At 40.8% G+C, this 17,650-nt stretch overlaps 1 protein-coding gene across 1 annotated transcript in view; it reads right to left on the bottom strand.

The window, feature by feature from the left end:
* LOC114229658 (protein mono-ADP-ribosyltransferase PARP14-like) overlaps positions 1-17,650 on the bottom strand; it is a 63,280-nt gene that overhangs the window by 42,246 nt on the left and 3,384 nt on the right. The window contains exons 2-5 of the mRNA XM_054713917.1: positions 13,909-14,042; positions 13,143-13,176; positions 9,274-9,510; positions 6,657-6,893 (exon numbers count right to left, since the gene is read on the bottom strand). Of these exons, the coding sequence (XP_054569892.1) occupies positions 6,657-6,893; positions 9,274-9,510; positions 13,143-13,176; positions 13,909-14,042 (642 nt within the window). The remainder of the gene's footprint in view (positions 1-6,656; positions 6,894-9,273; positions 9,511-13,142; positions 13,177-13,908; positions 14,043-17,650) is intronic.

Genomic DNA, 17,650 nt, shown 5'->3' on the forward strand with positions numbered 1-17,650 from the left:
GACATCTTCAGAACATTTCATCCCAATGCTAGAATATACATTTTTTCTCAAGTGCACATGGGGCATTTTCAAAGATAGACCACATATTAGGACACAGGAAAAGTTTCTTCAAATTCAAGAAAATAGAAATTATATCAAGCATCTTCTCAGATCACAATGGCATAAAATTAGAAATAAATTACAATAAAAACAATGAAAAAAATCAGACACTTGAAGGCTAAATAGCATGCTATTGAACAATGACTGAGTCACCAAAAAGATCAAAGAAGAAATAAAAAGCATCCCAGAAACAAATGACAATGATAAAAACAACAATCCAAAATCTATGTGACACAGTGAAAGTCCTGAGAGGGATGTTCATAGCTCTACAGGCCTACCTCAAAAAATAAGAAAAAATGGTAATAAATTAACCCTATCACTTAAATAATTAGAAAGAGAGCAATGATAGAAAGAGAGCAATAAGAAAGGCCCAGAGTAAAGAGAAGGAAGGAAATAATAAAGATCAAAGGACAAATAAAGACAAAAAATAAAAAAGGAGAAGAACTAAGGAGGAACCAAGATGGCGGCAAAGTTAAACAACTAAACTGCCGCCTCGCACAACAATTTCAAAAATACAACTAAAAAACAAAACATCTACCACCCAGAACCATGGGAAAGCTGGCTGAGTGGTAGATTTACAACTAAGAAGAGAAGGGAGCGCAAACGCTGGAGAACTGAGGTACGCAGGCGCACGCGAAACGGGCTGGCGGCGGGCGACTGGGCGTGCGGCTTTTCTTCAAACCGAAGGGAGACAAACTCCCAATCACTCTGAACTCCAGTTTCTGGGGACACGCGGGGGACCCAGACGCCTACGGGGAGAAGATGGACTCTCAGCCATCGGTCGGAGAGTGAGAGTGACTTTTCTGCAGAGGTGCGTCCAGCAATCAGGGTTTGCTGTGCTGGAGCGCGGGACACGGAGACTTGGAAACGCAGAAAGGCAGAGATGGCTCAAGGCAGCCATGGCCGTTGGCCACGCCCCAGCCTAGTGACACCCTGAGACCCCGCCCCGCCCTGAGGCCCCGCCCCGCACATTCTACAAACCCGCCCAGGCTCCACACAGCAGCTTTTACATATAAATGGCCTGTTCTGTGGCAGCTCAAACAAATTAACTGCAGCTCCAGTCAGACTGCTCCAAAACCACCCAAGCAAAGAGGAGAAAACTGTAGCTCTTGCTGTAGCTCCTGCTGGGAGGCCTCAGACCTGCACCCCATTGGAGATCCAGACACTAGGGTATCTAGTGGTCGGTGTGGACGACACCAGATTTCAACCACTCTCATAAGGGACACATTCAAGAGGCAGACTCAGTGAGCACCAAAGCCCTACTGTGTCTCCAGCACAGCAATTCTTCCATTATAGACACAGCAGGTCCTCACAGCCAATTGGCCTGGAGGTCAATTCCTCCCAGTGTACCAACAGCAATCAAGGCTTTTAACTACACCAAGACTTTCCACTCAGCCCACAAAGGGGTGTACCATGAGCGACCACCTAGAGTGATTGGGGAAGCTGAGCTACCGGCCCCTATAGGTCACTGACCACACAAAGCCACTCCATCAACACAGGGAGGCAGCCAAAATGCGGAGACACCAAAGTATGTCACGAGTAGGAGAGATGGAGGAAAGCAAACTAATGGATGACACAGTGTTCAGAACCACATTTATAAGGTTACTCAAGAATCTTCTAAAAACCGCTGAGAAACTTGAAAAGACCTTCAAGGACCTTAATGAGAATACCAAAAAAATGGAAAAGGACCAGTCAGAAATTATGCATACACTGTCTTAAATAAAGAATATACAGACACTCAACTGTAGACCACCTTACCCAAAGAGTCAAACCAAAGATCTGGAATATGAGGAAGAAAAAAACACCCAACCAGAGAGGCAGAAAGAAAGAAGAATCCAAAAGTGTGAGGATAGCATAAGGAGCCTCTGGGATGGCTTTAAGAGTACCAATATCCGAATTTTTGGGGTGCCAGAAGAAGAGAGAGAGCAAGATACTGAAAATATATTTGAAGAAATAATGACAGAAAACTTCCCCCACCTGGAGAAAGAAATAGACTTACAAGTCCAGGAAGCACACAGAACCCCAAACAAGAGGAATCCAAAGAAGACCACACCAAGACACATCATAATTAAAATGCCAAGGGCAAAAGACAAACAGAGAATCTTACAAGCAGCAAGAGAAAAACAGTTAGTTACCTACAAGGGAGCACCCATACGACTGTCAGCTGATTTCTCAACAGAAACCATGCAGGCCAGACGGGAATGGCAAGAAATATTCAAAGTGATGAATAGCAAGAACCTACAACCAAGATTACTCTACCCAGCAAAGTTATCATTCAGAATTGGAAGGGCAGATAAAGAGCTTCACAGATAAGAAAAAGCTAAAGGAGTTCATCACCACCAAACCAGTATTATATGAAATGCTGAAAGGTATTCTTTAAAAAGAGGAAAAAGAAGAAAAGAGTAAAGATAAAAATTATGAACAACAAATACATATCTATCAACAAGTGAATCTAAAAATCAAGTGAATTAAAAATCTGAGGAACAGAATAAACTGGTGAACATAATAGAATCAGAGGCATAGAATGGGAGTGGATTGATAATTCTCAGGGGGAAAGGGGAGTCTGTGTGGGGGGTACGGGAAGAGACTGGACAAAAATCATACACCTATGGATAAGGACAACGGGGGGGAGGTAAGGGCAGAGAGGGGGTGGGAACCGGGTGGTGGGAAGATATGGGGGGAAAAAAGGAGAAACAATTGTAATAATCTGAACAATAAAGATTTATTAAAAAAAAGATTAATGAAACCAAGAGCAGGTTCTTAGAAAGGATAAACAAGATTGATGAACCTCTAGCCAGGCTCGCCAAGAAATAAAGAGAGAAGACACAAATAAACAAAATCAGAAATGAAAGAGGTGAAGTAACAACCCAACAGACATATAAAGGATTGTAAAAAAAATACTAGGAACAACTCTACTCCAACAAACTGGACAACCTCGATGAAATGGACATATTCCTAGAAAAATACAAGCTTCCAAAACTCAGTCAGAAAGAATTAAAAAAACCTGAATAGGCCGATAACTTCTAATGAAATTGAAATAGTAATCAAAAAACCTTCAGCAAACAAAAGCCCTGGAACGGATGGCTTCACAGGGCAGTTTTATCAAACATTCAAACAAGAGATAAAACCTATCCTCCTCAGACTATTCTAAAAAATTCAAGTGGAAGGAACACTTCCAAGCTCTTTCTACGAAGCTAGCATTACCCTAATCCCAAAACCAGTAAAGACACTACAAAAAAAACAATTACAGGCTAATATCCCTCATGAACATAGATGCCAAAATCCTCAACAAAATTCTAGTAAATCGGATCCAGCAAGATCATACACCATGACTACATGGGATTTATTCCAGGGATGCAAGGCTGGTACAATATCCGCAAATCAATAAACGTGATACATCACATAAACAAATTGAGAGACAAAAATCACAGAGTCATATCAATTGATGCAGAAAAAGCATTTGACAAAATCCAACACCCTTTCTTAATAAAAGCCCTCAGCAAAGTGGGAATAGAGGGATCATACCTCAACATAAGCCTTATATGACAAACCTACAGCCAACATCATACTCAATGGGCAAAAACTAAAACCATTTCACCTAAGAACAGGAACAAGACAGGGATGCCCACTCTCACCACTCCTGTTTGACGTAGTACTGGAAGTGCTATCCATAGCGAGCAGACAAGAAGAAGAAATAAAAGGCATCCAAATTGGAAAAGAAGTAAAGTTGTCATTATTCACAGATAACATAATATTGTACATCAAAATCCCTAAAGACTCTATCAAAAAACTGCTAGACTGTTGAAAAAAGAGATAGAGGAAGACATAAACAAATGGAAGAATATACCATGTTCATGGATTGGTAGAATCAACATCATTAAAATGTCCATACTACCCAAAGCAATCTATAGATTCAATGCAATCCCCATTAAAATACCAACCTCATACTTCAAAGACCTAGAACAAACTCTCAAAAATTCATCTGGAATAAAAATTAAAAAAAAACCAAATAGCTGCAGCAATCTTGAGAAAGAACAATGTTGGAGGGATCAGAACACCAGATATCAAGCTATCTTACAAAGCCACTGTTCTCAAAACTGCCTGGTACTGGCACAAGAACAGACATATAGACCAATGGATAAGAACAGAGAACCCAGAAATAGACCCAAGCCATTATGCTCAATTAATATTTGACAAAGGAGGCAAGAGCATACAATTGAGTCAAGACAGTCTCTTCAATAAATGGTGTTGTGAAAATTGGACAGATACATACAAAAAAATGAAACTAGGTCACCAAATTACACCATACACAAAAATAAACTCAAAATGAATAAAGGACTTAAATGTAAGATGGGAAACCATGAAAATCTTAGAAGAAGCCATAGGCAGGAAAATAGCAGACACATGTCATAGCAATATCTTTATCAATACAACTCCTAGGGCAATGGAAACTAAAGAGAAAATAAACTAATGGGACCACATAAAAATAAAAAGCTTCTGCAGAGCAAAAGAAACCATCAACAAAACAACAGGAAAGACCAATGCATGGGAGAACATATTTGCCAATATTATTTCCAATAAGGGTTTAAAATTTATAGGGAACTCATAAAACTTAACAACAGAAAAATAAACAATCCAATCAAAAAATGGGCAAAGGACCTAAATAGATACTTTTCCAAAGAAGACATACAGAAGGCCCAGAGACATATGAAAACATGCTCAAAGTCACTAATCATCTGAGAGATGAAAATCAAAACAACTACGAGGTACCATCTCACACCTGTCAGAACAGCTATCATTAACAAATCAACAAATGACAAGTGCTGGTGAGGATGCGGAGAAAAAGGAACCCTCTTGCACTGCTGGTGGGAATGCAGACTGGTGCAGCCACTGTGGAAAACAGTATGGCGTTTCCTCAAAAAATTAAAAATGGAACTTCCATTTGACCCGGTAATCCCACTTTTAGGAATATATCCCAAGAAAACAGAAACATGAATCAGAAAGGATATATGCACCCCTATGTTCATAGCAGCACAATTTACAATAGCTAAGATTTAGAAACAGCCTAAGCGCCCATCAACAGATGAGTGGATTAGAAAACTGTGGTACATCTACATAATGGAATACTACGCTGCTATAAAAAAGAAGGAACTCTTACCATTTGCAACAGCATGGATGGAACTGGAGAGCATTATGCTAAGCAAAATAAGCCAGTTGGAGAAAGTAAATATCACATGATCTCACTCATGTGTGGAATATAATTAACAACATAAACTGATGAACAAAAATAGAACCAGGGACATAGAAACATCGAACAGACTGTCCAGCCTATGAGGGTAGGCGGGGGTGAGGGGGTAAAAGATCAACCAAAGGACTTTGTATGCATGCATATAAGCATAACTAATAAACACAGACACTAGCGGGGTGAGGGCATGTGCTGGGGGGTGGGGTGGGTGGGGGGAAGTCAATGGGGGAAAAAGGAGACATATGTAATACTATATGTAATACTTTAAACAATAAAAATTTTTAAAAATAAAATAAAATAAGCCTCAATTAAATACTTCCTACTGTTAGTGGTACCCAGGTAACTAGGCATTCTGAGGACACACCCAACTGCCCCATTCCCTCAAGATGTTCAAAAGCCCCAAAGTTGTCAACTCCCACTATCGGTTGGGAGCTGAGTTCTAGGGTAGACAGCTTTATGTAGCTCTCTACCTTTGCCCAAGGAACACTAGGTCTTTCATTCTATTTTAAGCTAAACCATACCTTCACCCCACTTTCTCCAACTTATAAAAGCTGAAGGGAGGTTCTTCCATGCACCCCATGAAGCAATTTATCTTAAGTGGGTGGCATATCACATGATCCTATCTCATGCTCCTCCATTTAATCCCAAACACGATGTTTCTTCTTTCTCTAAAAAGTCAGGGTCCCTGATTCCTCAGCTTTGACCTCTGAACATGAATGGAATCTCCAAGCCGACTTTGCAAGTATCTCAGAGAAGTGGCAATTTATGTCTACCAATCCCTCAGGAGTGCTTCTCTGAGGTTCAGGTGGACAAAGTTTCCACAAGGTCACTGCACCCACCGATCATGTGAAATCGCCCCTATTAACTTCTGAATGATGACCCTGACAGGGGAAAGGAGAAGTAGTGATACTTTCTAGGAGCTTATGCGTTTCTGAATATTTCTTTACCTAAACTTGTTGAAATTAACTTGAAAATTTCTGCCAAGAATACAGATAAAAAGCAGATAACCTCTTTTTTTAACACAGTATTTCCAGGATTCTAAGAATTATATTTTTCAGTTATCAGAGGTAGAGACTTATAAGAGGAACTTTATATCTTTCAACAATGTGACATTACTTTTTTAATGTTTGAATCACTGGACACATTAAGTGTCATATCCCAGATGAACAGAATTCCTAATTAGATTACCAAGGAAATATACGAATAAAAATAAAATACATCAAAATTCAACTGATAACTATAATAATAAGATCTGCTAACATATTTAAATTATGTCAGGTAAGGTGCACAAAATCAGGCTAACAGACATTACCTTTTCTGTCAAAAAATTCTACCAGAGCTGAACTCTCTTCAGGAAAACATTCAATACTGACAACTCTTCCCCCTCCATTTTGAGGATTTTCAAATAAACATTTCAAATTATAGGAGTCAACACCAGGCGGCAGGTTTTCAACCCTGATTGTTTTTGTCGGTTCCAGAAGTCTTGGAGAGAGCTGAAGTCGTGTCACTGAATGGTGCATGGCACAATCTTCAACAAATTTCATGGCATCTGCAAACCAAAATTAACCAATCAGAAAATTATATCTTTATATTATACCAAAAACTGTCTGAATTAATAGAGGTAAAGAGGGGAGCTAAGCACTCAATTTTTAGGTGCAAGATTTTAATTCCTAAATGTGAATTTACTTGCCTAAAATTCCCAGTCTCTGAACAATGATGCATCTATGAATGTCTTACCACAGAGTTGTGTCCCTACCTCCGCTCACAGCCCGCTCCAACCCTCCTTGATATAACCACCTGAGTACTCTCTACTATTCAAATCTCCTCACTTCACCCCTTTCTCAAGTCTTTCAATGGCTCCCCATTACCTGCAGGCATGAGTTCACACTCCTGAGCTAGGTGAAATATGTCTTTTGCTATTTGACTCCAAACTAATTTCTAAATATCCCCTCTGGTTATTCCGTGCCATTCATTTTATTTTCATCCTGCAACCCAATTATCATACTTTCAACCCAATTATCTCTTTCAAATAAATAAATATTGATGCTGGGCCCACATTGTGTCAGGCACTGTGCTAAGAGCTGGGGAGAGAGAATGAAGAATACAACAAGTTCTTGAACATTCACCTTCCAGGAGGGAGGAAGTCTTGAAAGCAAGCAAGTGGTCTATTGTGGTATCACATGAGGCCGGAAGACTAACATTGGCACTCAGACAAGGATTCCCAGAGTAAGTAGTCACCAATCTGAGTTTTGAAGGATGAAGAAGAGTTTACCAGATAGATAAGGGAGGAAGCATTTCAGGCAGAGAGAACAGCAATGGCATGGAACATAGTATATTTGGGACCTGACAGCCTGGTACTGCTGGAGTCTAAGCTTCATAGAAGGACATAGGCAGGGCAAAGCCACGCTGCCTTGTTTGGGTCCCCTTTCCTCCCATTCCCCACAGCCTGCTGTTCACAGCCAAGGGAGGCAGCTTCTCCTCTTGATCTTCACTGTTCATTTATGTACTGGATTCTACCCTGCCCCATAGGAGTTCCTCAGAAGCAGGGACCAGGAATTATTCATCTCGGCAACATCAAAATCTCGAATTACTACTACTGCACCTAGACATGTGCACATAGTAGGCATTCAAAATTTTTGCTCAATAAACAAAAGCAAGTCCATTTAGTTCTACCTTTATGAGAACTAATCATAAATTTGAAATCAGAATAACTCCCTTATTGAGTCCTTATCATGTCCTTACCAGGAACTATGTTAAGAGCTTTTCAAACATTATTTCTTTAATTCTCACAGAAATTGAATAAGGTAGGTATTATTATCCCCTTCTTATAGGTGAAGAAAGCAAAGCACACAGAGGATAGTAACTTGGCCAACCTCAGATAATTACTTAAATGTTAAAGCTGAAATTTTTACTTCATGGCCTTGCTCTTTCTTTTTTTATCCTCACCTAAGATATGTTTTTGTTGATTTGAGAGAGAAAGGAAGGGAGAGAGTGAGAGTAACATCAATGTGAGAGAAAAACAGCAACATCGAACCCAGAACCTTTTGGTGCATGGGATAACATTCTAACCAACGGAACCATATGGCCAGGGCATGACCTGTGCACTTTATGAACCATTCCACTGCCACAGCTATGGAACAGTGAGGACTTGGAACTGGAAAATGTCCCCATTTGTCTGGAGATGGCTCTTCCAACTCACAGACTCCTCCCTCAGATCTCAAAGAGCACTCATTTTCTGCATCACATGCACTACTCTCCCTGCATATGTGGATGACCATGAAAACACTGAGAAGATATATGGTAAAGGGGATAACAGTACAAGCTGGATAGAGGTATGCTGCCAGGGTTCAAATCCAGTTCTTCATTTATTAGCATCTCTGCACCTCTGTCTCCTCAGGTGAAAATGAGAAATAATAATAATCATCTCAAAAGATTGTTGAAAGGAACAAATCAATTAATTAATGTAAAGAGCTTAGCATATTCCCTGACTTACAGTAACAGCATTTGAGTATTTGCTAGTATTATAATTATTACTTCAAGTCCAGTTTGGTAACACAGATCAATATTTACTTCTCTCAATGAGGTAACACATGGAAACACTCACTTTAAGATCCTTGGACTTCATTTAGATTTTCATTTGTTTGTGTCCTCTCTCTCTCTCACATACACACACACACACACACACACACACACACACACATACAAACAAAACTCAGACAATAAGTTTAATTTATTAAACATGCCATAATTTGGATTCACAACAAAATTGCTTCTCTTTCAAATAAAAAAGGATCTATATTAACTTAAAAGTCCTCTCTTACCAGCTACTAGGAAAAGTCAAACTTTCAGAGACATTCCATTAGCTGGGTGTCCCAAATCCCAAACGTGCTGTGCAAAGAAGACTGAAAAGAAGGGTCGCTTCATCTTACCTATGTATTTTCGAAAGGTAACTACGCCAACATCGAAATCGCGTATTACTTCCACTTGAAAATCATCACTGGACAGGCCACTTATGTTCTCCACCAACAAGGTTAGCATCATGTCAGTCACATTTGCTTTGAGATTTTCAAACGCAACCAAAGAGGGAATATTTTCACATTGCTCTGAGATATCTTCCATTTTTTCTGATCTTCTGTTGACAGACATTTCTGTATCTTCTGATGCATCTGATTTTAGGAATAAAACAGAGGTCAAGATGTTATATTTCTCTACCGTGATTTTAACAAAGTAAATTATCATAAGACACTGTCTTCTTTCCTTCCCAACCTCTTAGCTAACTCAAATAAAAACAGATCTTAAAAGGTTTTTAGCATAAAGGAATTATGATGATGATGTTCAATTTCATTACACCTTTTTCTGCTGACACATACTTCTATCACAGCACCATAGTATAATTATTGAACTCAGTTTCTCAAAAGCAAGGAACATGTTTATGCATCCTGGTATTGCTAGCACAGGGTATATACTTGAGGCTCAATGAATGTTCGTTGAATTGGAGATTTAGTGTTTGGACCACTGGAGGAAAGCAAGAATATCTGATGATGCCGAACATGAGCACGATCTAACACTTTATGCTCTGAAAAGCAGTACTTCCCATCACTGAAGAGAAAAAAGATGCTTGCGCTGAATGACTAGGAGATACACAGAGAAATTAAAATGGCTTAGAGGGCTACATGTGTACATCAAACTCAGTGAATAGCAATCACTCCAGCCAGCTTATTCCTCCCTGTTGTTGACCATAAGTGAGTTATACATACACATAAAGTCAGTCTCACTTTATGCTTAATCCAGTGCAGTGAAGCATGATGGGTATAATAGGATCTTTAGACATTCTCTGCACAACTATTCAGTTGGAGCCCTTGTTATGTTGAAGGTACTGGATATGTGGAGAGGGGTACATACAAAAAGCATTAGATAAGGAACTTATTTTTCTAATGGAGGTATTCAAGAAAAATGAGAAGAGAAACTGATATTTGTAAATGTTTATTATGGCAGAGTAAAATGTCATGTGCTTATCAAATCCATTTTGTTTTCCTTCTGGGAAATATTGCCCAGACTTCCTACAGTTAAATTCCTATAGTAGAGTTCTTGTGGCTAATGGACTATGGGAAGAAGTGGTTCCAAGCATGACCAATACGTGTCTCCTTCATATGGATCTCCATTCTCTCTTGCAGTGACATGGGAGGCCATGTATCAAGGAGGCCTGGATTCCCAAATGACTGCATAAAGGAGTCTACACTCCACCCACCACCCTCACTGCCAACTACACTGCACTATAATCTGGGGAGTTGTTACAGCAGTTAGATCACCCCAAGAAACACACACACACACAAACACTCATGCCAAATAAGAAATAGCTTGAGGATTCAATAGCAACATAAACTAGCATGCAATGAGACAGGTATGACAAACCAGAATGAGTACTGGCTGGGGGTAAGGCTCTATGAGTTCAACCCCTGACTCCACCACTCTTTAGCCATGTGACCTTGGGCACATCTCTTGATTAAAAAATGAGAGTATTGACCTAGCCGGTTTGGCTCAGTGGATAGAGCAGTGGCCTGCGGACTGAAGGGTCCCAGGTTCGATTCTGGTCAAGGGGATGTACCTTGGTTGCAGGCACATTCCCCAGTAGGGGGTGTGCAGGAAGCAGCTGATCGATGTTTCTCTCCATTGATGTTTCTAACTCTCTATCCCTCTCCCTTCCTCTCTGTAAAAAATCAATAACATATTTTTTAAAAATAAAAAATGCGAGTATTGGGCAGAGCGTATGATGAGAGACCTGTTAAGCAATATAATTTTATCACCCCACTATTAGAAGCTTCATCACAAGAGAGGCATTGCTTTACAAAGAGCACCAACAATTAAGTCAGGATTCCAGGAAAGAGAGATAAAGGGATTGGCTGGCTTAGAAAGGCTTTAGAGAAGAGGAGGAATCTGAGTAGATCTTGAAGGGTCTATTGAATTTAGGCAGAGAAAAGTGGGGTAGAGAGTAAGTACTATGAGCAACAGAATACAGGCCGAGTATCATGTTGTTCCAAACTATTTAGGAAATGGTGATCTGACCAATAAAGCTCAAGGAGCTCTCATGTACAGAGATGTAAAAAATGAGGCCAGAAAAGTCAGCTTCATCCAGAATGTGGTCTGGACTTTATCTTGCAGTTGGTGGTAAGGTGAGCCAGGGAAGGTTTCTGTGAAAAAGATCACCAGATATCCAGCAATACACAAGACTGGTCAGATTAAAGGAGAAGGACATCAGGTACAGAGAGACCAAGCAGGGTATTCCTGCCATGCTGGATTTGTAAAGTAATATTAGGGGCCTGGGGTGAGTGAGGAATGAATGAGACCAACATATGTGAAAGCTTAAAGAAAAGACAAATTTCTAGTAGTTGATGGGCAAACTGGTTATGCCATGAAGAGAAATAAAACAGACAGAAGAGGGCACTAGTGTGGAGGCAGATGACACACGTGGCTTCAGACACGTTGACGCTAACATATTTTCCAACAGAAAGGTCAGACACAGCTCTGAGATTTAGAAGAGGGTCCAGGCTTGAAATACAGACTTGGAATAAACAGAATTTGCTGAACACAAGTGACCAGTATTTCTCTGCTCTTTTTCATCTCTCTTCTCCTAGTTCTTCAACTTGCTGATTTCCACCTTTGAGGCCCAACCCAGATCAGCTTGGCCTGAAACAGGACACTGGCTTAGTGCTCATATCCCCTGATGCTGGTGTGTGCCTTTCCCTGCTCTGTCACTGCCTGTCAATCTTTAACTTGAAGCTATGGGTTTCAGGCATGCCTAGTGCCTTCATGGTGCTGTGTCCTCTGCTCTCCTCATTCCTTAGATATGGGACTTACTAGGTAACCACCCCCGATCCTCATTTTGCTCACCATTCCAATGAAATTCTAGACTCCTGACAATGGCCCCAAGAGTCCTGACAATGGCCCCAAGCTCTCATCCTAGTGCCATTTTCTAAAGGAGAAAGTTGCAAAAATCTAAACATGTTCTCCAGACAATTTCTACTTTAAAAGAAAATATTTACACGTTTTTTGGAATTTAAGATCTGGATATGTATCACTTTCTCTCTCTTGCTCAGCCATTCAACATATTTCATCATTTCCTCCCCTTTATAACACCTTGCTTAGCCCAGAAAAGTAGTGGCTTCTTTAGTGAATGTCAGGTGCTACAGGCTAACACCCAGACACTAGTTAAGCAACAGACTCCACAACAGCCACTAGGTGTCGGGCTCTATCTTACAGCAGATGGGATGAGAAGAGCTGCTGCTGGTCTGGAGGGTTGCATCCCATCGTGCACCCCCATCCTGCACCATCAGAAGCTTTTATCCACGGAGGATCCACACCTTCCTGTAGTGGCTCCTGAGGACAGCACTTTCCACACCCAGTGCTCAGAAACTGACTTAGCCACATACATCACTCACTGATACGTCATGTACTTGCTTCTCGATGGCAGCTTGGGCACAAGTGGGCTCTAAAGGTGAGTTCATCATCTTCCTCCAGGCACCTCTTAGACCTCCCCTCAACTGCAAGGTGTCTACTAATCCCCACAGAGAGAGCCGTTTCCATCCTTCTGACATGAGCCCTTAGAGCTTAAGTGACTCCCCCAATGTTGACCCTCTGAACAGCTGTCTGAGAGTATAAAGAGGATGCAGCCCAAGGCATCGCCAAGCTAAGAAAAACCTGCCTGTTGAAGTAAAGAAGATAAGGAAGATGTCTACAAGTGCCATCTTTAATCAAAGCAAAACTGCCTCGTGAAGGCCAGTCATCTCAATTGAGACCTTACCGGGTTCTTTGGCATGTTCTTTGGTCTTGGATTCCTGAAATTCAAACAATAAAGTAGCATCAATAAATTTCCAATACTGCAAATTTCTTTACATTAAGAAAATGTGCCTGAGACCAACCTAGAGATATAGGATCAATAGACACAATAGTGAAAACTCCAGCGATAATGCTTTTGAATGACCCCCATGTGTACTGGCACAGATACTCAAAACAAAAATCACTGGCAAAAATTAGTCACAAATAACAGAAACCCCACTGAATACCAAGTGTCTGAGGCATGGGGTAAGATCTACATCTTCTCCCCATTTAACATTTATTGAGTCTTTCCTATGAACACTGTACCATTTGCTTTACACAGGTAGTCTCATCCAACCCTCACAACAATCCAACAAACCAACAAGGTAAATACTATTACTATACCATTTTAGGAAATACTTAGTACTTGCAGTATGGATTGCTATCTCCTCAAAACAATGTAAAAGTAAAACAAATACAGCACATCCCAGGTTAAGAGCAACCCCAAAATTTTACATCTCAAACCTCCCTTATTATAACCCCCAAATCTTGACTTTTCCAGGTGTCTAACATCGAAGAAAGAGTGGCTTCTCCTTCATTATCCCATACCTATCCCACCACATCTGTAAGTTGCATTTCTCACAGCAGTTTGATTCATATTTTTTGTTCCACTAGGTGTGCCTCATTGTGCTTCCCATCCCACACACCTTGGGAGAACAGCCTACTTCCTGGCTACTCGCTCCTTTACTTACATTTGCTGGAATTTTCTCCTTAGCGGCATCATGGACTTCATTTGGGGCTGGAGGCAACTTGACCGTTAACTTAAATGTTCCTTTTCCGGGCCATGCTAACTCGTGGTTCTCTCTCTCCAGAACATTCTGCCGAACTGAAATATCAAAAAAAAAAAAAAAAAGAAAGAGAAGGAGAACCATCAAGCAATCTTTATTCACAAAATTATTCCATATTTTCAAAGCATTTGTCATTATCAATCAATTACTGAGTCATTTCTCCAAGAGAGACCTTATGTAATTAAAAAAAAAAAAAAAAAGGAAAAGTTTAGCAAGCAGACATGGATTTGAATTCTATATTTAAACTTTTTTTTTAAGCTAAGTATTCCCAAAGCCTCAGTCTTCTTGTATAATAAGCAATTAATAAAGATTGTATTATATGGGTGTTATGTGGATTAAATAGAAGAAACATAGAGAATTTAGTATAGTACCTGATGCTCAGTGGGCACTCAGAAAAGGAGCAATATTTATTGTCAGTAAATGAAATAATTAAAGCATTTGTCATGGTGAGCAGTGAAGGTTGGGTGCTGGGACTGGCATAATAAAAGCCACGTTTTAGGAAGGTGACTCGGGTAACCAGGAGCAGAATGGCCAGGAGCCTAGTTAAAAAGTTTTTCAATCAATTCTTTAACTTGTGAAGATAAAAGCCTCACATCTGATAGGAAAAGGAAAAGGAAAAAAATGTATGGAGAGATTTAAAAAAAATAGCACAGCAGGCAGCTGGGCTGTAGTGAAAAAAAACTGAACAGTGAACATAAGCATTCAAAAAACCAGGATTAGAATTCCAACTCTAGATGAGTGACATTGAGAAACTATCTGGGGGAGAAACCAAGATGGCAGCATAGGTAAACACCTAAACTGCTGCCTTGCACAACAGTTTTAAAACTACAACAAAAAGACAGAACGGACATCACCCAGAACCATAGGAAAGCTGGCTGAGTGGAAATTCTACAACTAGAAGGAAAGAGGAAAGCACATGGAGAATCAGAGCTGAAAAAGACTGAGGTATGGAGATGTGCACGTGGAGAGGAAAGGCTGCTGAGTGCCTGGCTGGCGTTCTCTGGTGGGAGAGGGAAGGAAGCCCCCGAATGCACTGAACCCCAGTTCTGACTGTACTGAACCCCAGTTCCGGGCGAAACACCGTAGACCCAGGCTCATACGGGGGGAGTCTGGACTATCAGGTAGAGAGAAAGGCACATGAAGACTCAGAGAGGAAGCCGCGGCGGGCAGGAGTCTGGAGGCGCACGCGCAAGAATGCATGCAAGACTGACTGCTGAGGTTGCTGCTAACTCTCCCTAGTGGAAGGGAGTCAGAAGCTCCTGACTGCACTGAACCCCAGTTCCAGGTGAGCCTGGGGGAATCTGGACTGTCAGGCAGAAACTCAGGGGAGCTCGGAAGGCAGAGGTCTGGAGGCGCGCACATAAGGGCAGGGCTGACAGGAAGCCAAGACTGTCTGCTCAGCTCTGAGACTCCACCCCATCCAAGCTGAGCACAGAGGCTTTTGCAATTTTGCAAGTCTGGTCCTATAAGGCTATGTCCAGCACAGGTCTCCCGGTGTAGACACAGCTGATACACATAGCCAATTGGACTGGAGGTCAATTCCTCCCAGTGATACCAACAACAATCAAGACTTAACTACAGCCAAAACCGGTTTGGCTCGGTGGAAAGAGCGTCGGCCTGCGGACTCAAAGGTCCCGGGTTCGATTCCGGTCAGGGCACCTTGGTTGCGGGCACATCCCCAGTAGGGGTGTGCAAGAGGCAGCTGATCGATGTTTCTCTCTCATCGTGTCTAACTCTCTATCCTCTCTCTCTCTCTCTGTAAAAAATCAATAAAATATATTAAAAAAAAAAAAAAAAAAAAAGACTTAACTACAACAAGGCTGTACACACAGACCACAAAGGGGTGCACCAAGAGTGTCCACCTTAGGTGAATGGGAGGCCGACCTACTGGGCCATATAGGACACCTAGCACACAAAGCTACCCTACCAACTCAGGGAAGTAGCAAAAATGCAGAGACAAAAAAACAGATCACAAATGAAAGAAATGGAGGAAATCAAACGACTGGATATAGAGTTCAAAACCACGGTTATAAAGTTTTTCAAGCATTTCCTATAAAAGGCCGATAAATTTAGCCAGACCCTCGAGGATATGAAAAAGGACCAACTAGAAATTAAACATACACTGACTGAAATAAAAAATATTATACAAGAGACCCCCACAGCAGACTAGAAGAATGCAAGAACCAAGTCAAAGATTTGAAATACAAAGAAGCAAAAAACACTCAACCAGAAAAGAAAAAAGAATCCAAAAAATTGAAGATAGTGTAAGAAGCCTCTGGGACAACTTCAAGCGCACCAACATCAGAATTATGGGGGTGCCAGAAGAAGAGAGAGAGCAAGATACTGAAAACCTATTTGAAGAAATAATGACTGAAAACTTCCATCACCTGGTGAAAGAAGTAGACTTACAAGTCCAGGAAGCGCACAGAACCCCAAACAAAAGGAATCCAAAGAGGACCACACCAAGACACATCATAATTAAAATGCTAAGGGCAAAAGACAAACAGAGAATATTAAAAGCAGTAAGAGAAAAACAGTTAATTACCTACAAGGGAGCACCCATACAATTATCAGCTGATTTCTCAGCAGAAACTATGCAGGCCAGACGGGAGTGGCAAGAAATATTCAAAGTGATGAATAGCAAGAACCTACAACCAAGATTACTCTACCCAGCAAAGCTATAATTCAGAATTGAAGGTCAGATAAAGAGCTTCACAGATAAGAAAAAGCTAAAGGAGTTCATCACCACCAAACCAGTACTATATGAAATGCTGAAAGGTATTCTTTAAGAAGAGGAAGAAGAAAAAAGTAAAGATAAAAATTATGAACAACAAATACATATCTATCAACAAGTGAACCCAAAAATCAAGTGAATTAAAAATCTGAGGAACAGAATAAACTGGTGAATATAATAGAATCAGGGGCATAGAAAGGAAGTGGACTGATAATTCTCAGGGGGAAAGGGGTATGGGGGGTGCAGGAAGAGACTGGACAAAAATTGTACACCTATGGATGAGGACAGTGCGGGGGAGGTAAGGGCAGAGGGTGGGGTGGGAACCGGGTGGAGGGGAGCTATGGGGGGGGGGGGGGGAGGAGAAACTATTGTAATTATCTGAACAATAAAGATTTATTAAATTAAACAAACAAATAAATAAATACATACATACATACATACATACATACATACATACATAAAAGAGAAACTATCTGAACTTCTCTTAAATCAGTTTTCTCACTCAAACCAGTGGTCTGTGAATGAATTTTGTAACACACACAAGAGTTATGCAAATGTAAGTTATAAGAAGAGGCAGGCAGAGAAAGGCAAAGTTAAGTATCTCTGTGGAGAAAAGGGAGTGAGTTTAGATGAGGAGATGTGGTCGACATAGTCAGATGGTACAAAAATGTCAGGGTGAAGGGGAACCTTTGAGAGTTCCCTACTGTTCACAGTGCAGCCCTGCCATGAATGTAGGGTTACCATGTTGCATTCTGATACGGTTGGCCTGATGAGGCCAAGGATACAGGTAGGAATCTTTCAAAAAGAGGGGCTTAAATAGCTTTCCCACCTCAACCACCCATGGAAGGGTAGGATGCCAACTGGATGAAACAGTCCCCCAGAAACAATTTAAGACTCAAATTTCACTCTTTA

Source organism: Eptesicus fuscus, chromosome 3, assembly GCF_027574615.1.
Source record: "Eptesicus fuscus isolate TK198812 chromosome 3, DD_ASM_mEF_20220401, whole genome shotgun sequence".
Classification (NCBI taxonomy): domain Eukaryota; kingdom Metazoa; phylum Chordata; class Mammalia; order Chiroptera; family Vespertilionidae; genus Eptesicus; species Eptesicus fuscus.